General features: G+C 43.5%; 3 protein-coding genes across 5 annotated transcripts; 2 read left to right on the top strand and 1 right to left on the bottom strand.

The window, feature by feature from the left end:
* Positions 1 to 122: 122 nt before the first annotated feature.
* On the top strand, positions 123 to 10,630 carry kpnb3 (karyopherin (importin) beta 3). The gene is made up of 26 exons (XM_034605090.1): positions 123 to 392; positions 2,378 to 2,458; positions 3,390 to 3,582; positions 3,758 to 3,860; positions 3,943 to 4,039; positions 4,124 to 4,228; positions 4,725 to 4,847; positions 4,942 to 5,062; positions 5,173 to 5,260; positions 5,446 to 5,552; positions 5,635 to 5,759; positions 5,855 to 5,944; positions 6,166 to 6,339; positions 6,449 to 6,667; positions 6,755 to 6,838; positions 6,933 to 7,065; positions 7,151 to 7,272; positions 7,437 to 7,533; positions 7,648 to 7,820; positions 7,908 to 8,019; positions 8,134 to 8,189; positions 8,301 to 8,423; positions 8,602 to 8,821; positions 8,912 to 9,140; positions 9,237 to 9,378; positions 9,559 to 10,630. The coding sequence occupies exons 1-26, from the start codon at positions 138 to 140 to the stop codon at positions 9,643 to 9,645; spliced, it is 3,459 nt and encodes a 1,152-aa protein (XP_034460981.1). The 5' UTR covers positions 123 to 137; the 3' UTR covers positions 9,646 to 10,630.
* Positions 10,631 to 10,763: 133 nt separating this feature from the next.
* atg13 (ATG13 autophagy related 13 homolog (S. cerevisiae)) lies at positions 10,764 to 18,135 on the bottom strand. 3 transcript variants are annotated; one of them, XM_034605134.1, is made up of 18 exons: positions 17,945 to 18,115; positions 17,221 to 17,301; positions 16,902 to 16,982; positions 16,644 to 16,763; positions 16,281 to 16,327; positions 15,525 to 15,665; positions 15,388 to 15,428; positions 15,116 to 15,212; positions 14,912 to 15,019; positions 14,670 to 14,763; positions 14,390 to 14,488; positions 13,558 to 13,641; positions 13,158 to 13,264; positions 12,913 to 13,036; positions 12,744 to 12,821; positions 12,500 to 12,607; positions 12,155 to 12,283; positions 10,764 to 11,982 (listed from the first exon to the last, which is right to left on the bottom strand). In XM_034605134.1, exons 2-18 carry the CDS (start codon positions 17,287 to 17,289, stop codon positions 11,905 to 11,907), a joined length of 1,605 nt encoding a protein of 534 aa, XP_034461025.1. In that variant the 5' UTR covers positions 17,290 to 17,301; positions 17,945 to 18,115; the 3' UTR covers positions 10,764 to 11,904. The 3 variants fall into 3 exon arrangements, with proteins under 3 accessions (XP_034461025.1, XP_034461041.1, XP_034461033.1); XM_034605142.1 differs by having other exon boundaries at positions 11,144 to 11,982; positions 18,001 to 18,112; XM_034605150.1 differs by lacking the exon at positions 14,390 to 14,488 and having other exon boundaries at positions 10,765 to 11,982; positions 17,945 to 18,135.
* A 173-nt stretch (positions 18,136 to 18,308) lies between these two features.
* harbi1 (harbinger transposase derived 1) lies at positions 18,309 to 21,452 on the top strand. The gene is made up of 7 exons (XM_034611976.1): positions 18,309 to 18,367; positions 18,923 to 19,088; positions 19,183 to 19,385; positions 19,622 to 19,709; positions 19,802 to 20,009; positions 20,117 to 20,292; positions 20,376 to 21,452. Exons 2-7 carry the CDS (start codon positions 18,924 to 18,926, stop codon positions 20,574 to 20,576), a joined length of 1,041 nt encoding a protein of 346 aa, XP_034467867.1. The 5' UTR covers positions 18,309 to 18,367; position 18,923; the 3' UTR covers positions 20,577 to 21,452.
* The last annotated feature ends 1,333 nt before the right edge of the window (positions 21,453 to 22,785 follow it).

Here is a 22,785-nt window from a genome sequence, read left to right as displayed (position 1 = left end):
TACTTGAGTAAATATACTTAGTTACTTTTCACCCACAACAATACGCTGAAGAAACTTCCCGCGCTTTGGTAATTCACTATCAACCAATAGGAACATCGCATTCCCTTTCGTGCGTCGATTCCACCCAGTGCGCGCCGATGATCCGCGTGAGCCAATGGCGTGCGTTTCCGACACGGGTGGGGTCCAATGAGCGGAGAGTAGCCCTGATAACACGGACCAATGGGAGGACGCCGTCGCCGTGTGACCGAAGCAGGGTCAGCCGGTCTCGTCTCGCCGCTTCTCCTCCCGGCTGCTCCTTTCGGATCCTCACTGCAATGGCGGAACAGCAGCAGTTCTACCTCTTGCTGGGCAACCTGATGAGCCCCGACAACGACGTCAGGAAACAATCGGAGGTAAAGACCGGGGGGGAGAGCGCTGCTGTCCCCCCGCCGCTGACAAGGTCGGCGGCTGGAGGTAACGGTTCGCTCCGGTTAGCTTCGGCTAGCCGCCTGTTAGCTTAGCATGCCTGGCCGCGCGCGCACCGAGCCCTCACGTCAAAGCTCCGAGAGAGTCCACGTGCGACGAGAAGCCGACACCGAGCACTGTTCGGCTAACTACCTCCACCGTGTTGCGTAGTTGTGTGGACACAACGCGTGTCTCGCTCGAACTCGCCCGGTTGTGACTGTTTGTGTCGCCATGTGTCCGCGAGACCCTCATCGGGGTTGAGTGAAAGTGAATTTACCCATTAACCGGGCGCCGATCCCTCATTTCCCCAGCTGACAGTGGAGCTAGCCCCCTAGCTAGTGGAGTACAGGAAGTAGCGTGGGGCTACGTGTTGCCACTCCATTAGCCAGGGAGCTAATGCAGGACGTGGTTGGTTAGCATGGGATTAAACACGAGTTAGATGAGATCATTAAGTCGCTGTGTGTGTAACTGAGGGAAACAAAACAGCCATGGGATCCAGTGTGGAGTTAGTTCCTTCAGAGCTAGCTATGTTAGCATCCAGGTTACTTGTGCAGTTGGCCTACAGTGATTTGTATGTGGAAGTCACAACACAGCACTTTTAAAAACATGCTGTTTCCCCCTTATTGTTGTATTTGCACTGACGTGATCCGTGAAGCTATTTATCTCAGTTACAGCCACGTCACTACACACCCCCTCATCCCTCTCACTGGATTAGGTTCTCTGGGGATTTGTTTGGGGCTGAGTGAGAGTCTAACTGGCCTGGTCCCTACACACACACCCCGATCGGCCCCTGGTCGCGGCAAAGCTTTTGTTACCAGTTCCCCCACTTTTGCATGAGGGGGTTGAATCTTATCTCAAAGCCCCCCCATTCAGTCAGTCAGCGTTTTCCTTTTATAAAACACAGACTGTCTGTCGCGATGCTAAGCTCATTGGAATCTATCCTTTATAGAAACTGTCTTACACACATAATGGGGATTGATCCAGATGCAGGGGACTTTACAGCTGTACTTGAACAGCTAGTGCTTACAGCTACGGGACAGTGTCCATGGGCATCTAACAGTCTTTAAGGTCAATTTCATAAATACTGTGAACTCACATTGAAATACTTTGGACTACTTGATGTTCAGTAAAAGTAGTTTTGATGTTTGACAGACTTCGTGAGTAGAAATAAGGTTATTTTGAGACACCACATGAAGGAGTTGTGTTGTATTTACATTCACTGTTACACATCTGCTAACTTAAAACACCCAAATGTGGCCGTGCAGTTTCTATTTAAATGTCTTTCCTGTTGCCACAGTGATACTTCCATGTCCTGCTTCTTTGTCATGCAAATTAGCTCACTTTAAAAACACCTTTTCACGGTTATTTACTCATTTGCATTTTTCCAGCAGACATCGACTTGTTTTAACTTGGAGCCTCTGTTCAATCACTTGATAAACACAGCCACATTTTTGTTTACCATCAGCCCCACTTGCACATGATCAGTTCCATCAGCTATTTGTCCCCGGAGCACACGCCCAAGGTCTCATGCATCTCCATGGAGCCCATCCCCTTATGTGTTTGCATTTCTTATGCGGCTTACAACCACTGCAAGTGGAGACCAACACAAACGGGCAGAATGCATCAGAAAATAAAATATGTAGTTGAGGTTTGTTGAGTTACGTCCGTCATAAACTATGAGAAAATTACGAAGATTTCTGGACAGTTGCTGACAGACCACAGCATCTGTTTCAGCTCGAAATGTGACACAGCGTGGACGTACAGGTGTGTGCAAAATAGTTTTTCTTTGTGACTGCGATAAAGCGACTGTGACATTCTCACTGGTAGTGATCCATTTTCCATGGAATATCTGAAATTGTACATCTGTCTTGTTGCTCACGATGCACCAAATAGGACGACTCATCCTTACCACTTTCCGTAATGTTCTTTGCAGGAGACCTATGACACTATCCCGGGCCCGAACAAGATCACATTCTTGCTGCAGGCCATCAGAGATGCATCTGCTGCAGAGGAGGTTTGTACCAAGACTTTTTTTGGCTTGAACTGAAGGAAGGCTACTGAAATCTTTAAGTTTAGCGTCCCAGCCAAATGTAAAAAGTATTAACCCTGGCAATTCCTGAACCAGTAATGAAGGACATTTTGTGTTAAAAGGATTCATACTGTACGTGTTGTTATATGTTCACTTTGAAAAGATACCGAATTGACGGCATTTTAAGAATGTCGTGTGTCATTACACGTGTGCCCTCACCCCACCCTGACACGAAGACCCATGAGTCACAGTTTTGGCATTTTGGCTATTATGTTTACTCTGAGTCTGAGTCCACCAGCTGCTTGGTCCTCCATGCTTCCTCTCCTCTTCTTTACCTCGAGGCCGGTATTTTTAGAGTCTTGAAATGAGAGTAGGCATGGAGGTGCTCAGCCCAGGGAGGGTGACTCTGGGATGCTGCAGGGTTTGTCAGAGTGGCTTTTATTTTGGGGGGGGACCCATTTATTCTAATTAGACACCCAGTTCATTCTTACATGCTTTGGCAGCAGTGGGTTTTGTTGGGCATCTCGATAAATCCAAAAGGAAGTTGTATAAACTTATTTGTGTCACAGATTTGTTGCAACATCCAACATCAGGTTGCTCAGTAGCCAGTCAGATTTACCTTTAGCCTTAGTGTACCCTCAGGTTCGGCTTGTAAAGCTGTTGCAATTAAAAGGTCAAAAACACCTGGTGATGACACTAACATACACCGCTGAAGATATGCCGCTAACATTCGCTGGTGGTCTCTTGCATCCAATAACATCAACTGGTGGTTGCGCTAGACCTTCAAACATACAAGGGATATTCTCTATCTTGTCTTATGTTCTAAAACAACATTAGTTTAAGTCATGTACTTTGGTGTTGGAGGCCACAGAGGGGGAGTGTAACAATGTTGAAACTAATTTTTTAATCCACTCAGGTCAGACAGATGGCTGCAGTGCTGCTTCGGCGGCTGCTGTCATCTTCCTTCGAGGAGATCTACCCGGGCCTGACCATGGAGATGCAGACGGTCATCAAGACAGAACTGCTGACCAGCATCCAGCAGGAGACCTTGCCAAACATCCGCAAGAAGGTCTGCGATATTGCAGCCGAGCTCTGCCGCAACCTCATTGGTAATCATCCTCAGAGATTTTTCACAACCTGAAGCTTTGACCTGTGTGCTGACTGATTGTTTTTTTTGTTTCTGCTCTAAAGTACTTCCTACATTCTGTCATTTTAGATAGTGATGGTTGTCGTGCAGAAATGATCAGTAATCCTCTTATTGTGGTGCCCTTTTAAAAAATCTAGACGATGATGGAAATAACCAGTGGCCAGAGTTGCTAAAGTTTCTGTTTGACTCTGTCAACTCTGACAATGTCGGCCTGCGAGAGGCGGCACTCCACATATTCTGGTGAGCCCCAGTTTTAATCAAACTACTTCCTTGTTTCGGCATAAGCAGCGGTGGGTGATTATGTGATTTGGTTTCATTTTAGGAACTTCCCAGGAATTTTTGGCAACCAGCAGCAGCATTACATGGAGGTTATCAAACGTATGCTTGTTCAGTGCATGCAGGACCAGGCTAACCCACAGGTAAGGTCTAAAACAGTCACAGGGCAGATCATTTCCAGATTGATTATGAATGTGCATTTCATTTTTTAAATACTTACCCTTCAGATTCGTACCCTGGCGGCTCGGGCTGCAGCATCCTTCGTTCTGTCCAACGAAGGCAACACCGCTCTGCTGAAGCACTTTTCCGACCTGCTGCCAGGAATCCTGCAGGTGAGACACAAGCACGTCTGAGTTTTGATGTCCTCTACATTAGATTTAAACAACGATACTTTGACTTTTTTGTTTGTTGTTTTGTGTGGGTCCTAACCATCTAGGCCCATTATGTGGAAAGCAAATACAAATTACATTGAAGAGAGAATAAGGAAGTTAATTCAAACAAAACACATTTCCGTGATGTACAGTGCTAACAAGACCAGTAGCTGCTCCTCCCAGCAGTGATTATATTATTATACAACCCGAGTTAGCATCAGACTAGATTATAGGATGTAGGATGTCCAATATATCAAGTCATTTCCCAACAGCTATAAATGTTTGAATCCTTCTTAAGCTACATAACAACAGGGTTTCAGTTTGTTTGCCAGTGACTAATCATGATAGAGTTGGAAGTTAAACCCTCAGATTACAGAAGCAGTGTGAATTCAGCATTAGCTGCTTGCTTCAGAACGAATGAAGTTGCAACACAGAAAGTCATCTTGTTTTTCATCAGGCGGTGAACGAGTCCTGCTACCAGAGCGACGACTCTGTGCTCAAGTCTTTAGTGGAAATTGCAGACACGGCGCCAAAATACCTGAGGCCCAACCTGGAGGCGACTCTGCAGCTCTGTCTGAAGGTGAGTCAGAGAGCAGCATAATGCAAGCTATCACTTTACTGCTCAAAATGATGCATTCAATTTCAACACTCACTTATCTCTGTCCCCTTCTCAGTTGTGTGCAGACACCAACCTGACTAACATGCAGAGGCAGTTGTCATTGGAAGTCATCGTCACCTTATCTGAGACGGCAGCCGCCATGCTGAGGAAACACACTGCCATTGTGGCTTCGAGTGGTGAGGATTTGGTTTAATATCAAGTAACTCAGAGTTCCCCATTAGTCTTATCCCACCTTAAGATGTTAGGTTGAATAGTTCAAGACAACTGTTATGTGTTGTGTCCTCAGTGCCACAGATGCTGGCTATGATGGTGGACCTGGAGGATGACGATGAGTGGGCCATGGCTGATGAGTTGGAGGACGATGACTTTGATAGGTAGGAACATCATCAGCAGGACATGTATTGTGGTTAGGATAGGAACATTTAGTTTTTTCTGTAGCTTCGCTCCAGGAGTTTCATTTTTGTATATAAGATGAAAAGTTATGGCGTCTAAATTGAGAGATCTAAAGGATCAGAACATGTTTGGCAGTATCTTTGAGAATCTTTTGTGTACTCACCAGTAACGCTGTGGCCGGGGAGAGCGCTCTGGACAGGATTGCCTGTGGCCTGGGTGGAAAGATCATTTTGCCCATGATCAAACAGCACATCATGCAGATGCTGCAGAACCGTAAGTAAAAGCTACTGATCACATTGAAGGTTTTAAATCGGTCACTGTGAACATGAGATTAACCGTGCGTGTTTGTCGCTAGCTGACTGGAAGTATCGTCACGCTGGGCTGATGGCGCTGTCGGCCATTGGTGAGGGTTGCCACCAGCAGATGGAGGCTATCCTCCAGGAGATCGTCAGCTTTGTGCTCCTCTTCTGCTCTGACCCTGTAAGAAATATTTTAGTTTTTGTAACTACTGTTAAAGGATTTGTTCACATGGCAGCTGCTATATTTTATGGTGTTTTTTTTTTTTCTCTCCTCAGCATCCAAGAGTGCGTTATGCGGCCTGCAATGCTATTGGACAGATGGCCACAGACTTTGCTCCAACCTTCCAAAAGAAATTCCACGATAAGGTATTTTAAGTGGCGTTTTCTGGTGGCTGCAAGTTCAGTAGCTTCTGTAGTCTATCATGATTTTAGATCAGCTATTCAACTGATTTTTATTTAGCACTCCTTCTCACGTGCTGCAGCAAAACAGAAATATACGGATGCAGAATTGTGTTTGCAAGCTATAACCCAAATTGACTTTTCCTGCTGTGGACCATGAAGACTCACCCTGTCTGTCTCCCTTCCAGGTGATCTCAGCCCTGCTTCAAACCATGGAAGACCAAAGTAACCCTCGGGTGCAGGCGCACGCTGCTGCCGCCCTCATCAACTTCACAGAGGACTGTCCCAAATCCCTGCTCATCCCTTATCTGGACAGCTTGGTGCAGCACCTTCATGTCATTATGGTTGCCAAGCTGCAGGAGGTAGAAAAACTAATTTAGTGTTGATTAAAGCAGTGGGATCATAAAGAGAAATTATGTGACGTTTCTCGCAAAACTAATCCACTTTACTGTGTCTTCTCTTCCCCCACAGTTGATCCAGAAGGGCACCAAACTGGTCCTGGAGCAAGTGGTGACTTCCATCGCCTCGGTGGCCGACACAGCTGAGGAGAAGTTTGTGCCATACTATGACCTGTTCATGCCCTCGCTCAAACACATCGTAGAAAATGCAGTGCAGAAGGAACTGCGGCTGCTTCGCGGCAAGACCATAGAGTGCATCAGTCTCATCGGCCTGGCTGTCGGCAAAGACAAGGTACATCCGTGAAGCATGTGATCAAATGTTCCGCTGAGATCTCAAAGAGAACTTCCTATTTATTTATTCTTTCTGTTCTATTTCTAGTTCATGCCAGATGCCTCTGCCGTCATGCAGCTGCTCCTCAAAACCCAGACAGACTTCAATGACCTGGAGGATGACGATCCTCAGGTAAGAAGACATGGACGACATTTTGAACTATTACGTTTTTTTTATTATTCCTTTCTACGTAGTCAAACTGTCACGTTTTGTGTGTGTGGTTTAGATCTCGTACATGATCTCAGCCTGGGCCAGGATGTGTAAGATCCTGGGGAAGGAGTTTCAGCAGTATCTGCCCGTGGTGATGGGTCCGCTGATGAAGACGGCCTCCATCAAGCCTGAGGTGGCCCTCCTCGACAGTAAGTCACACAATGGGACTTTTAAATGTACTTTAACAGCAGGCGATGACAATCTTATAAAAAAAAAAATGTCTTTGTCTTTTAGCCCAGGATATGGAGAACATATCAGAGGATGACGGCTGGGAGTTTGTCAACCTGGGCGACCAGCAGAGTTTTGGCATAAAGACGGCCGGTCTAGAGGAGAAGGCCACTGCCTGTCAGATGCTGGTGAGTGCCTGATAAGAGTGAGGTTTCCAAACTGACAGGATCCCGAGGGATATTGAGTCAGATCTGGAACAGCCAGTAGCACTGACATAAAGCCATTGTTCATCTATACCTGGATCTAGATGTTGAGTTTCATCCTTGTTAGTAAAATGTTTGTTGTTTTTCAGGTGTGTTATGCCAAAGAGTTGAAGGAAGGTTTTGTTGAGTACACGGAGCAGGTGGTGAAGCTGATGGTTCCTCTACTCAAGTTCTACTTCCATGATGATATCCTTTTGACCAAAACTGGAATTTCCTCCTCACATCTAAAAGTTTTTTGATCAATTTAATTTGTTCATCACAATATCAGCCGTGTTTGTGGCATTTCCATAACTGTCTCACGTGTGCGAGTGGCTGCAGCCGAATCCATGCCCCTGCTGCTGGAGTGCGCTCGTGTTCGAGGACCCGAGTACCTCACCCAGATGTGGCACTTCATGTGCGACGCCCTCATCAAGGCCATCGGCACAGAGCCGGACTCGGACGTCCTGTCAGAAATCATGCACTCTTTTGCCAAGGTAACTTTAACTTAAAACAATCAGCACAATTCAAGGCTTGGTGTCCAGTTTCTGTTCTGACTGATGTGAGTTTGTGCTTTCCGTCAGTGTATTGAGTTGATGGGTGACGGGTGTCTGAACAATGAGCATTTCGAGGAGCTGGGTGGCATCTTGAAAGGAAAACTGGAGGAGCATTTTAAGAACCAGGAGCTCAGACAGAGTGAGGCTTCATCGCAACCATAGACTACCTTAAAAAATTGTCTTTCTCTGTTTTGTGCTTCAGAATTTATCTTTTTGTACAATTTAACATCAGATCAACACTTTGTCTTCACAGCCAAGAGACAGGATGAAGACTATGACGAGCAGGTGGAGGAATCATTACAAGACGAGGTAAATGTTTATATTTAAGTAAAGCTGGAGGTTGTCTGGTACAATAAATGCCTCATGAAACTTCATCTATATTTAACGACAATGCAACACCTTCCTTTTTCTATTCTCCAGGATGAGAATGATGTGTACATCCTGACTAAAGTGTCAGACATCCTGCACTCAGTGTTCAGTAGTTACAAAGAGAAGGTGCTGCCATGGTTCGAACAGCTGCTGCAGCTCATCGTACAGCTAATTGTAAGTTCTTAGTGTTTTATTCTCAAATTTTCAATATATTCTGTATCAATAAAAGTCTACGGGAAAAAAGAGTGGGCCTTTAACAAGTGGCCACTAGATGGTGCCAAATTGACTTTTGATTCACTTCACATTTTGAGGGAGAAACTGTAACTAACTTGATCGTCTTGCTCGTCTTAAGTGTCCCAACAGGCCGTGGGCGGACAGACAGTGGGGTCTGTGCATCTTTGACGACGTGGTGGAGCACTGCAGCCCCTCCTCCTTCAAATACGCAGAGTATTTCCTGCAGCCGATGATGCAGTCGGTGTGTGACACAAGCCCAGAGGTTCGGCAGGCAGCCGCCTACGGCGTTGGTGTCATGGCTCAGTACGGAGGAGAGAACTACCGCCAGTTCTGTACAGGTACGTCTTGGTTACTGGTCTTTACTTCGGGTGATGTTGCTGTATCGTTTCTTTGATATCTTGTTGATGTCTTGTGTTTCGTTGTTCCAGAGGCCATCACGCTGCTGGTCAGAGTCATCCAGGCAGCCGAGTCGCGCGCCAAGGAAAACGTTAATGCCACAGAGAACTGCATCTCCGCTGTCGGAAAGGTCATGAGGTTTCGGCCGGAGTGCGTCAACGTCAACGAGATTCTTCCCCACTGGCTCAGCTGGCTACCACTCAACGAGGACAAAGAGGAGGCCGTGCACACTTTTGATTTTTTGTGCGACCTCATTGAAAGGTAGGACTACTGCCACATATTTGCCGATTTAAAAAAAAAAATAAAAAAATGAAACCCATCATTTCCCTCCTGCTGATTATCATCTTCTCTCCGCAGCAACAACCCCATCGTCCTCGGGCCAGACAACGCCAACCTTCCCAAAATCTTCCTCATCATCGCAGAGGGTGTTGCAAATGAATCGGTCAAGAGCGAAGACGCTTGCAGCAAACGTCTCGCAAATGACATCCGTCAAGTACAGGTGAGTTACAGCTATGTCACCATGTCAGGAAATGTCCCCTAGATATGGATTTAGAATTAAGCACCACCACAGTTGGAGTCCAAGGTGTCTGATCAGTCATTTATTTTAGATTTATTTTAGGTGACTAAACATCGAGTAGTACTTTTTTATGGTATTGACCCTTTTTGTCGTGTCTTCCAGATGTCGGCAGGATTATGGACGCAGTGTGTATCGTCGCTGAACGAGACGCAGCAGAAAGCCATACAGGACCTACTGAACACTGCCTGAGCCTGAACCCTGGTCACCTCCCCGCTCCTTTTTTAAAAAAAAATTAATAAAGCCCATGAAGAAAAGTTGAGCTCCTGGACCTCCTCAGTACACTCCCTCTTCTTCCTCCTGCTCCGATCTGTAGTGTTAATGGACACCCCCCCCCCCCCATCCCATCGTATGATTGTTTAACTCCACCCACATTCAGCAGACTGGGGGAGCAGGTTGGATAATTATGACAATGGAAGACATTGGCCATCCAAGACTTTAACCCTGTATCCAAGGAAATGGGAAGGAGAGTGCATCAGTCACCCTGCGTCTCATCGCCATTACTCAACTTCTATCCGGGCGTTTGGTTTCCAACCATTCCCTGAATTGTCTCTGCGCCCAGAGGAACTCATTCTCCACTTAGCCCAACAATCTCATTGGACAGTCCGGCTCAGAGGGGCCGAAGTGGGGGGGAGTGGGGACAGGACATTCTCTTGGACTGAGCAATTGAATTAGGTGAAAATGCACACTGGGCAAACACTGCCTGTCTCCTGTGAATTTTTTTTTTTTCCTTTTGTATTTTTATTTTATTTCTTTTGGTTCCGTATTTCCTGGGGGGAAGCGACCTCAGAGGGTATGTTTCAAAAGTAACGGCATGTTTGTTTAAATGGCTAACTCTAGAAAATATAAATAGTTAGGAAATTTACATCATCATTGTCTGGAAAGAGTTGACATTGATTTAAGAAGCTTTCCTCCATAGCCTTTCAGACAGCTGTTCACTGGAAATGTTTGGACGCTTCTCTGCCCCTTCACGTAGCAGAGTTAGGGGTTCTCGGACAAGAAAGTTGAGTTGTAGCTGACCACGACGCGTATGACATGCTGGTGGAACATGAATTGTAGAGTATTTGTAAAATGCGTGCTACCATACTGTTATTCTTTATGGTTTTCGACCCTTCGCAGTCCTGCAGGTATGTTATAGAACTGCAGAAAATACCAACAATAAAATTCCATTTGAGAATTGAGACACGACTTTCCTCCTTTGTTTCAACAGAGCAACCATGCTTTATTAGGACACAAATGTTTAAATTAAAGCTCTCAACCAAACTCAGTCATGGATGTTGACCTGGTGCCTTTTGTAGACAGCTGTTTATCCCCCCCCTGCCCTTTACAAAATATACATTAGCAGGATGTACAGACTGCTGGATGTTCAGAGCTGACACTTTAGAAGAAAACTAAGGCAACAGTCCTGCAATAAATCCTCCCTCCATTAAAATTGACTGGGAAAGACTAATTCCTACTGTCTCTTGTGAAGTAACGTGCTGTTTTGCGGGTTAATCTCCACTCTGCTACTTCACCTCATCTTTAACTATTCAGCGACTCTGCTATTCCTTCATATCTGTCGTACTTTACGTAAACTACTTGTTGAAACCTGCAAAACCCAAGTTAATGGTATCAGCAAGTTTTTAATTCATCTCTCATGGCGTGGAAATGGCTCAACCTACAGAATCCTTTAACACGAACTGAATATTTGAATCTTCTTGAACGAAGGATTAACTGCAGGACTGTTGCATTAGACTAGTGCACTTTATTAACTGGCAACTAGGCGTGGCTCCACAACAAATTGATTTCTCTACACATACAAGGGTTGTCATGACTTCTTTCTCCACTGGGACTGACTTTGAAAGTTTATATCCCCAGGCCAGCTGGGAACACCTGGCTCGGGTCAGGCTTTCAAGTTAACTTAAACTGTTCTTTTCACTACACATCATGAACTACCACCGTGAGGCCAAAGTGGAATTTTTCTCTAAGACCAGCTTTTGTTGAAGAAAATAATCTTTTTTTTTTTTTTTTTTAAGTCTGGTCAAGATTTGATTTCATCTTTCAGGTCAGATATGATCAGAAAGGCCATGGTGTAAAGGAAACCTCAAGGGTGGGAGAGATTATAGTGAACTACAGTTAAAAGTTGTCTGTCCTTGAATGTCATGGCTGTCTAAAGTGACAAAAAAAAACAAGTTTGGTGCCACACAGAAGATTTTCAGTTTGAATTTACACAACCAGAGCAAGAGGAGGGGGTGTCAGAGGAAATAATACAGTATTTACAGTGAAGAGGTGGCGCGTGTGCTGAACAGGAAGTTGAGAGGAAACGAGGTGCTTCACATTAAAACATGGTGATTTAGGACAAACAACTACAGAGCCTCCAGTGTGCTTCTCCCTTAAATTTTTCTCCTTAGCTATTTCATCCGTACTAGAATGCAGTCCTCTCCCGTCGGCCTCTTCCCTCCTCCTCCTCCTCTACTGGAGCATGTCCACAAATGCGTCGAACTCGTCGATGTTTTTCTCGTAGACTGCCAGTTTCTCTGGCAGAGAGTCCTGCAGAAAGAAAATGCAAATCAGTTGTTTACATACATTTGTTCACTTTTTTGCTAAAGGACACCATGAAAAACAAGATTTAAAATTAGAGCTGTTCCGATACCCGCCACTCTGCAGTATCAGAACACCTCTACTTAAAAACATCATTGACAGTAAAAATCTAAAGTGTTACCAGGTCATCGGCCATCGACTGCGAGCTGATGTGTAGAGAGAGACTGGCCAGTTGTGGAGGATTTTGAAACTCTCTGTAGAAGGTGCCCAAATCCATCGGCAACAGGTCGTCTTTAGAGAAGGCAGGTCTCTGCAAACAGGAGGATGGCATTATTTCAAATTCACAAAAATTACAGGTTTCTTTTAAGAAAAATATTTTAGTGTGAAGTTGTTTTCCAGCACTTGTATTGTAAATTACCATGGACCATCTGACAATTCTTTTCATTAACAGTGAGTAAACATTTTATATTTTTAACGTCAGGACAGTAGTGAGTGAGCAGAAGACACTTAAACAATGAGTACGTACAAAGTCGACCATAACGAAATCGTCCTGCTGCCCCGATCCCTCCGAGCCCTGAGAGTGAAGGCTGGCCTGCAGGGGGGACGGGCAGGGAGGGGAGTCTGGGGGCTGCACCTGAACACAAACACAAAAATATCTTAATGCAAAAAAAACCTAAAGTTTTCAACTTTATCTGCCAGTTTTGTATTTTTCTAAGAATTATTCATTGTCCATTTCAAGATCAGACGACACATCAGAGGTCAACAGTTACCATGGGATCATTCTCCTCCGAGTCCAGGCCTCGAGGAGCGAATGCAGCAAATGGCAGGTCCAGACTGGCTGCTGTTAGCTACACACACACACACACACAGATCGAAATTCAGTGTTCCCTTCAGTGATGCAAACACGAGTGGATAAACAACAGACTATATGGGATTTACCTGTGTGGCGGGTTTACTGACAAACGCTCCGACTTTCCTCGTGAACGCGTTGAGAGACTCCACCGGGTCAAAGGGAGAAGCACTCCTCCCTTCATCGCTGTGCAACAGACCGTCATCATCGCCGCTGGAAACGGGGATGAGACAAGGTTATAAATAGTCTCGTCAACCAACCTGCTACATGTTACTATTACAACAAAAGGGAATAACTTCGTTGATGCTGAGTTTAAGTGATGTCAGAGATTTACCTGCTGCCAGGGGTGTGGGGGGCGTGCTCGGCTGTCAGGTGGGTGTCTGTTCCATGAGGATAGGCAGGAACCAGCATAACCCCGCCCTCCCTCACAGCATGCAATACCTGAAGAGGGAGAACATTAAATCAACAAAAAACAATGGTACTTACAGTAGAACAGTATTTAAGGGCAGAGATTTCAATCAAAGTTTAATCTTATTAGGGGGTTAGTTTTATAACCAGTTTTATTTTCTTTTTGAGGGGGGAAAAGCTGTTGTCTACAGTGGCTGTGTATCTTTTGTAGACTAGAGTCTGATCTCTGCTATCAGCATTTATGATAAAATGGCCAATAACAATGGCTGTGCTGATGGATTGGTCAAACTCTGTGTCTGGAAGTGAGGTGATTGGTGCAGCATCACCTGGTTAGGATTGGCAGCGGGGTGACAAAGATCAGCAGCTCCTGCTAGAGTTGGAGGATGGTAGGATAATCTGGAAGCATAAAGCTGGAGAGAAACAGAAACGTAGGGAATTAGGAAAAACCCTGGAGACATAAGCTGTTTTCAGACATGAACTCCGGACAACTGGGTCCTGACATTCTCCGGACTTTGCCACTCAGATATGAACAACCCAGGAAGAGATTTTTTGAGTTTGTTTTTGTTTACAGCACCTCAACACTGGCATCAGCCCTTGTCACCAAAAGCTCTCAAATCTATTTGTCTTTCCAAGTAGACATCTTTGTCTGCGTCTTCTACGTGTATTTTCAGCTCTTGTTCATCATGAGACATTTGCATTCTTTTTTTCCCCTTTCAGTTTCATGTTCATTGTGTGTTTGAAATGTCATCTACACGCCCACTGGTTGGTTGTGAATTTTGGGCTAAGTCTGACATTTTTGGGACATTTTATTAGGGGGCTGACAGGAAAAACTCTTGGGAATGTCCGGAGTTCAGTGCATGTCTGAAAGCAGCTATACTGTTCTCAGAACAGAGGTGAAGGAGATGATGATACAAGATTAAGATGGAAAAAAATCTAGTGAACACCAGCAAACAGGAGTCAAAACACAAAGCTATTAGTAAGTGATGGAGCTTTAAACAAGGACAAAAGGATGATGGTGAAACAAAGTTTCTGATGCAGCTCCGGCACAACAAGGAGCAACACACACCCCAAAACAAAACATAAGGGATCTGACAGAACAGCCGAGTTGATCAGTGCAGTTTCAGAGCGTCACACACACGGTTGCCAGCGCAGACTCACAGTGTGAGTGACAAGTCCGGGAGCCAATGGAAGCTGCAGACTGTCCAGAGGGAGGGGCTTGGGCAGTTTAGAGGGAGACGGACTCAGTGTGCACACACACTGAGATAATGCAGACACACACACACACACACACACGGAAAAAACATTCAATAAAAGGACATCAGGAAAGAAAAGACAAAGAGAGAAAAGAGAAAGTGAAATAAAAAACAGGTATGGAAATGGAGAGAAAAGGTTATAAGTTTAAATAAAGAAGGATAAAAGAAATGAGTAAGTGTCATACCTGAGAGGGAGGGGAGGTGGAGAAGGAGGTGGTGCAGACCTCCTGTGAATCCTGAACTCCTGCATACGGTCCTCCGTCCTCGTCATCTGGAGCTCTACACACACAAAATACAAAACACAAAATAACTTAGTTTTTTCTTTCTGTTGATACATTTAAAAATGAGGGACTCATAAGTGAAGTTGAGATGTGTCTCCATTTTAAAATGAACGGCTGCTTTCACTTCCAGAACTTTCGGTGGTTACCTGTAGTTGCAGGGGTGACCCATATTTGCAGGACGCTGGCTGCCGCAGGGAGGATCCACAAAGTGATCCACGATAATGCCCATGATCGGAGCGGAGCGCTCAAACTGCCTGCAGAGGACAACAATTCAACAGTTGTATAAAATCAATAAGTATAATAACTAATAACTTCCTTTCTAAGAAAATCAGTTAGAGAGTTCTGGTTACCTGCTAGACATAAATGCCAGGTTGGTGCGGTAGGCACATGAAAGTGTGACTGTGCCAACAGGGGTTCCAACGACACCAACACGCACTGTCTGAAAACCTTAAAAACAAAGAGGGCGTTTGTGTTTAGATGTGACTAAGGTTCAAAACTGTTAAGAGTGTAATGTATAATTAGTTTGCTTCTTGTCCAACTGTACTTTTATAATGTTAAGTCATTGTGTATGCTTTGTCAGTGATTTGTGAAATGTCAGTCAATAAGGTGAGGTCACAGTTACCTTCCCCTAATCCATTCAGCTGGACTTCTCCAAAATAAATCCTGGACAGACGGGAGACAGAAACACAACAAACAGGGAGGTTTAGACGACTGGACTGAATACTCACAGCTAAACAGCGACCGGGAGAGTCCACATACCTGTATAATATGACATAGTCATGTCCCTGCTTTCTGGACAGTTTATAGGCGGGTGTTACTCTGGTGATGGCCAGCAGAGACTTCAGAAGCACAGACAGACGGTTGTACACAGTATATGACACCTTGATGTCTTTATCGCACCTGCAGCAGAAACAGAAAACAGCAAGACTCATTAGTATACAGCAGTCTGGAGGCCTTTCAAATAACTATCGTAATAATGTAAAAAATATATACACTTTTTGTCATTTGGGTCTTACTTATTGAACTCAAATTCAAAATGAGGAAGTCTGCTCCTGGTGGATTACAAGACATACTTTAAAATGGGGACCTTTGCTTTAGAGGCGAAACAAAACAGAAAATGTAGGCTCATTCTCAACTTTTCCTAGTATTAGAGCCTCACAGGGTGAAAACATTAAACGTTAGAGATGTGTTATAACAACAAAATGTCACTGACATAAGGACAACTTCACCCATTTATGACTCCAAGCAGCTGATGCTCACTGTGATGGGTTATTTGAACTTCTCAACAGTTCCCTCACTTATTCACAAAGCTCTGTTATTTTTGAAGCCGTGCAGGGGGGAAGCAGTCGTCACTAGTGCAGCACATGATGAAGTGACCATTACAGCATCAGTATTGTGAAAATTGCTTCTATTACTACAGTTTAAAAATGTTGTGGTCCTCGAAGCTAGTTCTGTACGCAGACACATGGACGGCATTGACAGGCCTCTTATCTCATCTAACAACCCTTAACTCACTTTTCATTCATCTCCAGGCACCAAGTCTCTAACTCCATTGAGTCTCCCTGAGTGGGAAAGAAACAGAGGAACAGATGAGCAGAGGGACATAAATCTGGGAGAAAACAAAAAATGTACATCTTCATTTTCAATTGTTTAGACATACATGAGTAGATGAGTCATCTGGTAACTTTAATTCATAAAATACACGTAATTTCTACGTGCAACTTCACCAACCGCTCATGTTTTAAAAGCCCTGACAACTGATGTGATTATTTACGATATGTTAATAAAGCTTACAATCAAGTATCTGCAGAGTTTGAGATCATTATTTTACAAAAGAAGACAATGGAAGCAGTAGATGATCAGAGGGAGGGTTTTTACCTCTGATGTCTTCAGGGAGATCTCGACACACATGGAGCGTCCGATGCCTGGCAGTTGACCCGCCAGCGCTTTCTTGGCTTCATGAGTCACCTCTGGTATGTCTTTGATGGCCAAATTAAACTGGGGGACAATATGACTAAACTTTACACTTATACAAGCAGAAAACAGTGTGCAACAACAAGCTACAGATACAAAACAACTACAACAATCTCATCGATGACTACAAATGAATAATAGGGGAAAGGAAAATGGGTTTACCCAGTCTGAGCCTGTAGGGGATGAGGAAGAGCGAGTGCAGATTTTCTCACCGAGTCGGGCTTGGACTATCACCTGAACAGTCTACAAACACACAACTCAAAATGAGAAATCGAATTGTGAGCGGCCATCTTAGAAACAAAAAGCTGTTTACATGAGCATCCAGAGTAGCAGGGACACCGTTACTGGTGGTAAGTGGGAAAACATGTTGGTTTAAGAAGTGTAACAGACAACACAAGGCCTCAGGGACACTCGATAGGCTGTAGACGGCATTGACATGTCTAGGTTCAAGCTCATAACAAAGAACATATCTCTCTGTTACCTTCAAGGCAAAGAACTTGATGAACTTGTCCAAGTCCTTTTTATCCTGGGGACTTAGGTCACTGTCCATGTTGACACGACCCTGCAATCCAACATGACAGTCACTTAGGGATGGGCAGAAAAACAGACTCCTATTCCACTTTCAACTGTAAAAATACATATAAAAACAACCTTCTATAATGTTGGGCATGAGCTTGTTTTGCAACTGCATCCAACCTATATTCATTAAAATGTAATTATTAAATTATATATTGCTGAAGAAGGTGAGTGAGTGTCAACAAAGATATTTGTGAATATTCAGTTTTAATCCCATCTGCATGTTGCCTAAACCAAACAGCTCAGAGGCCTAAAAGACAAATAAAGACGTAAGATATAACGCGTCTGCATCAATAACACGACAGACGCTGTTTGTAGCTGTTGTTTTTAGCCTCCGTGCAGCAGCAGCTTCTGTCCCCAGCCACGTAGCGAGGCCTCCACGATAACATGAGATTGTCCAGCAGGATTTGGAGGTCATGTTAAACCACAGGACGCTGACAACCACTTAACACTGTACACAACACGATCGGATATATTTAAAAGCAATAAAACAGCAATTTAATCGATAGTCGACTTTGTTGTTCCTGTCACAGAGACGAGTGAGTCAGTGACACACTGTGTGACGCGCTAGCGCTAGCTAGCTAGCTGGCTACAACGCACTTTAGTGTGAAACACAAAGCAAAACTTACATCGGCTGTTGCCTTAAAGATGAAGCTTCGATAAAATAAAAAGCGGGTTAACTAACTCGACGAGAAAAACTGTGCTCGACGGCAATTTAAACATCCATCTGAGATGTACACAACATTGAAGACGACGGGGCTGCTCGTCTGTTTATCTCCTCCATGTCAACGTGCTTGGGTCGCAGTGCTTCCACACAGGCACTTTCGTCGAAAACCTACGTGTCACATAAAGGCTAGAAAACACAAAGAAATCCCATAAATAGGAAAACAAATACATATGAGCTATTTTGTTATTATTTTTACTACGAAACGTCAATTTATACGTAAACACCACGGTGGCACTTTCCTTGTGTCGAATCTGCGACTCTGAACCGAAAGGTAGGTCTTCCCGTGGCTTGTTTTGGTTGACAAATGCTGCACGACTTGGGTGAAGTAAGCGACCTTTTTCTTTAATATTACAAACATTCATAACACATTCATCACACTTTCTGTTTTTAATTATACCCAGTTGGCGAAACGGGTGTAGATTAGTTTCCACTTGGGCCGAAAAGCGCAAATTAAGACAGTTCTAACACAAAGTAGCTTGCTAGCTTGTGTTAGCTGCTCCCAGAGAGTTAGCTTTAAAGCGTGACAACAGTTTAAACCCCTGTTATTTTAATATGTCATCGTATACAGTTGAATGGATACTTGTGTTTAAACACTATAAATGTAGCGGAAACTATATATATGAATAAAATACTCGCTGGGAAGTCTATTCTCAGATTGCTTAAGCTAACAAAGGCTATATTGGCTACAAGGCTAGTTTGTAAAATTAATAAACTCTGTGGTCAATATGCAACACAACGTTGTTATAGTTTGTTAAATCTGCAGCACAACAATTGTCTGTGGAGATGATGGTGTAAACAGGAAGTAAGTATACTAAGAAGAATACAACAGTAATCTTTTGACTTCATGTGTTGTATTCATGTATTTGTTTATCATCCACAGCATGGCGATCCCTATAGCCATCTTGGATTGTGATCTACTGCTACATGGTCGAGGTCAAAAGACGCTGGACCGCTTTGACCTGGATTCTGTCTCCGACACCTTCCTCCTCAAACATTTTAGCTTCCCAAGAGACTTCATTCTTTATCTGGTGGAATTACTTAGAGAAGTGAGTGTGTCTTCACACTCAATGAACGCACACATGCCAGATATGACATTGAATGAGTCTACCACTATGTTGCTTTGTTATGTCTGTGTTTTAGGATGTGTCTAGACGTACACAGCGGTCCAGAGCCATCAGTCCAGATGTCCAGGTGTTGGCAGCTTTGGGCTTTTACACATCTGGCTCATTCCAGACGTCCATGGGAGATACCATAGGGATCAGCCAGGCTTCGATGTCGAGATGTGTGTCCAACGTGACCAAAGCCTTGGTGGAGAAAGCTCCGGAGTTCATCGTGTTCAACAGGTATAGACAGCACGACACTTCAGTAACTTTACAGTTCCACAAGGAAAATGAAGCATCTCAGGTGTTCACAAGTAAACAATCCATCCTTCTTAAATTTGAATGGAAAAACCTTTGAACAGTGACAGTGTGACGCTCAGAAAAAATACCATGTTTACAGCCTTATTTTTTTAATTAATAAGCCTTCAAGGTGGAGAAGAAAAGGCATAATAACCCTTATAATAACATTTTCCAAACAGGGATCCCTCCAGCAGAGAGCTGTCCTCCCAGGATTTCAAGAAAATGGCAGGATTTCCAGGAGTTGGGGGAGTGCTGGACTGTGTTCAGGTTTATATAATAAAGTATATTAACTGTACAATTATCAGTTTGTATAGCAGGCAACTGATTGGTCTTTCTCCCTCTTTGCTCTTCATCTCCAGGTCGCCATCAAAGCTCCAAACAGCGAAGACTCGACATATGTGAACAAGAAAGGGTTTCACTCTGTAGCCTGCCAGCTTGTGTGTGACGCCCGAGGACTGCTGCTCAGCGCAGAGACCAACTGGCCGGGTGGACTCAATGACGCAGAAGTTCTAGAAAGGTCTGCTCTCGGCAAACAGCTGCAGGACACTGAGAATTGGTGGCTGCTGGGTGAGACGGGGATTTTTAGACTCCCAACATCAACCTGACTAAAAGATCCAATTAAGATGCTTGTTGTTTAAAGGGAGGTAAGGGGTTAAATGTTTTCTGTTTCCAAGGTGACTGTCGTTACCCTTTGAGGAAGTGGTTGATGACCCCAGTCAACAACCCAGAATCCTCTGCAGAGTTTGAATATAATCTGGCGCACAATGCTACACTTGAGATAGTGGACAGGACCTTCAGAGCCATCCAGACCAGATTCAGATGTTTAGACAGCACCAAAGGATACCTACAGGTAAAATAAAAAAATAAATGAAAACTGCAACGACCAGTATCATGAGCAGTGTTGGATATTCATCCCTCCTCTTCTGTGTGTAGTACTCTCCAGCGAGGAGTTCATCCATCCTGCTGGCCTGCTGCGTCCTCCACAACGCCTCCCTGCAGTCGGGATTAGACGCCTGGACTCTGGAAAGGACAGACCCCCCCGAGCTACCCGAGAGCCTGGAACAGAGGCCTGAGGACCGCGACAGCCAGGCAGAGGACCTCAGAAAAAAGCTCATACTCAAACACTTCAGCTGAAATGCAGCCTGGACTCGAGCCAGAGGGGGTCTCACGGCAAGTCAAGTTCATGTTGAGGTCAAAGGGGATCAAGACTGAGTCTAGACTACGATCAGAGGAAAGCATGTCATTTTTTTTTTTTTACCTCACATTTAAAGCAAGAAAGTCCACAGACACGGTGTTGCTGATGCAGTTTTTTTATATTTTGCTGGTTTCTACTCTACTGACTACACTAAGATAACATATTTATATATGGAGGAACATGCACTATACAACAAACCAGGACAACATTATATCCAAACACATTTCAAACAACTGAACCCTCTGGAAAGTGCTGGATTATTCTCTCTGGACATTGTTCAGATGTTCACAGAGAAGTTGGAATAATCATGCAGCTCCTGGTGTTTGATTCAAACTGTGTCGAGCTACTGTGTCGTCCAGGTTTCTTCACAAGTGGAAAAACTCACCCTTCCGGTTACATTTTTTAACCCTCCCCACTTTAATCCCAAAAAGCTCCACTGATGTTTAATTTTTTTCCCACTTTCCACAGGTTTAAGTCTTGGACTACGTCACAATACAATAAAAAAAAAAAAAAGGCCCTTTATTTACAACATCTGCACATTTGGTTGTTATTATTTATGTACACTGGTGCATTGAAACTGTAGAGGTTGAGAATGACAATGGCGGAGTGACGGGCTGCAGTCACGTGATGCTTTTGTTTACACTCGGCACACGAGGGACACAAAACGAAACAAACAAAAAAAATAATGTTTCTGGATGATTTTATCGTCAGAATTTGGAATTATTTCCTCCACGGACTTGGATGAGGAAAAATCTGATGGAAAACCATGACATTGTCAGAATAGTGGTCAAGAAATAAAAGCATTTTTAAAATGTCCTGGTGTTCCCTCAGATGTCTTTTACTTCCTAGAATGTTTTAGTACCCTGATTGGCTTCATCAATATATACACACTTTCTACAAACAGGAATAAATACAACATGCACTGCTGTCGCATGAGCACAGTTAGTATTGATGTTTTAGAGGTTTCCTCTGCTGCTAAGAGGCTACAGGATGCATTTAAAGCATAACAAAAATAATGTTAAACATGATTGTCAATATCTGAAGTTGGTTTTTGATCAATTTCTTTGGACGTTTTGGTTTAGAACTTAAGTCAAAGGATAAAAATAGAATCATTTTAAAGAATCAGTGAAAGCGAAACCCATTTTTTGATCACAACAGAGGATTTCATGCGACAGCAGTGAAACAAACACTGTATTACAGTTGAAAAGACACAAACAGATCATGTCAAAGTTTTACAATTCATGAAACACCATGTAAACGACACATCTTATAAAACTTCACATCATCCTAAATGCCAGAACACAACAGACAATTACTTTTTTTTTGCATAAAATAAATATGCCCTTTTTTGATGCTCAGAATATATTATAAGTTGTATTTTTGTGGGGTTTTTTGTAAACATTATTTAGAAAAAAAATTATACAATAGGATAAACTAAAACAAGTTCAATATTTCTTTTTTTGTTGCATAAAATAAATATGCTCTTTTTGTGATGCTGCAAATATATTACATATACAATTTTTGAAATTCCATAAAAATATTTTTATGTCATGTTTCCCCAGCCTCTGTCAGACCCCTTCAATACTCTGTCGGAATGAAAACACGGTTTCCAGCCCAAAAAGTAATAATGTTGTGGTAAGAATGTGGAAGTGAAAAACAAGTTTTAACTGCAGAGATATGTTTTAAATAAAACACATCAGATGTTAATTTGTAACAACCTAAAAACACATTACAAAACTGTTCATTTATGTTCTTCAGACCAAAGCTGGCTCCGGTTTAACATAAAGGTTTTGCTACTATGCCCCCAAATACTTGCACAGGCACTTAAAATTAAATGTTAAAATAGATCCTGAACACTAGGAACAAGAACCCAAAGACCACATGTAAACAAAATGTGTAACGTAGCTAAAGTTAAGTTTCCAGGTTTATAATTGCATGTGTGGCCATTAGATACAGTATAAGGCTGAGTTAGTCACATTTGAAAGGCACTTTTAAACAATGGCACAGGATGTGTTCGTTTTTTAACACACTGGCATGTCTGCTTTGGTAAAGTGTTGGGAGAGACTCAAGTTGCATTCAAATGTACGGGTCGAAAATAAAAGCTGACGTGATTATTAAATTAGATGATAGCAGAAAAACTGGTCAACG

This window comes from Hippoglossus hippoglossus, chromosome 2 (assembly GCF_009819705.1).
Source record: "Hippoglossus hippoglossus isolate fHipHip1 chromosome 2, fHipHip1.pri, whole genome shotgun sequence".
Taxonomy (NCBI): Eukaryota; Metazoa; Chordata; class Actinopteri; order Pleuronectiformes; family Pleuronectidae; genus Hippoglossus; species Hippoglossus hippoglossus.
The sequence above is the reverse complement of the archived record's forward strand: the minus strand, read 5'-3'. Positions and strand labels throughout refer to the sequence as shown.

Bases quoted from the DNA above. Each gene is read 5' to 3' on its own strand.
- atg13 (XM_034605134.1), bottom strand. From the start codon at position 17,289: ATGGACAGTGACCTAAGTCCCCAGGATAAAAAGGACTTGGACAAGTTC. The intron at 13,037-13,157 runs GTAAATCTCTGA...CCCCGTTTCCAG, and splicing joins CCCCACACCCCTGGCAGCAG to CGGCGATGATGACGGTCTGT. The intron at 12,284-12,499 runs GTACGTACTCAT...TCCTGTTTGCAG, and splicing joins ATTTCGTTATGGTCGACTTT to AGACCTGCCTTCTCTAAAGA.
- kpnb3 (XM_034605090.1), top strand. From the start codon at position 138: ATGATCCGCGTGAGCCAATGGCGTGCGTTTCCGACACGGGTGGGGTCC. The intron at 4,848-4,941 runs GTGAGTCAGAGA...TCCCCTTCTCAG, and splicing joins CTCTGCAGCTCTGTCTGAAG to TTGTGTGCAGACACCAACCT. The intron at 6,839-6,932 runs GTAAGAAGACAT...TGTGTGGTTTAG, and splicing joins TGGAGGATGACGATCCTCAG to ATCTCGTACATGATCTCAGC.
- harbi1 (XM_034611976.1), top strand. From the start codon at position 18,924: ATGGCGATCCCTATAGCCATCTTGGATTGTGATCTACTGCTACATGGT. The intron at 19,710-19,801 runs GTTTATATAATA...CTTCATCTCCAG, and splicing joins GAGTGCTGGACTGTGTTCAG to GTCGCCATCAAAGCTCCAAA. The intron at 20,010-20,116 runs GTGAGACGGGGA...TCTGTTTCCAAG, and splicing joins TGAGAATTGGTGGCTGCTGG to GTGACTGTCGTTACCCTTTG.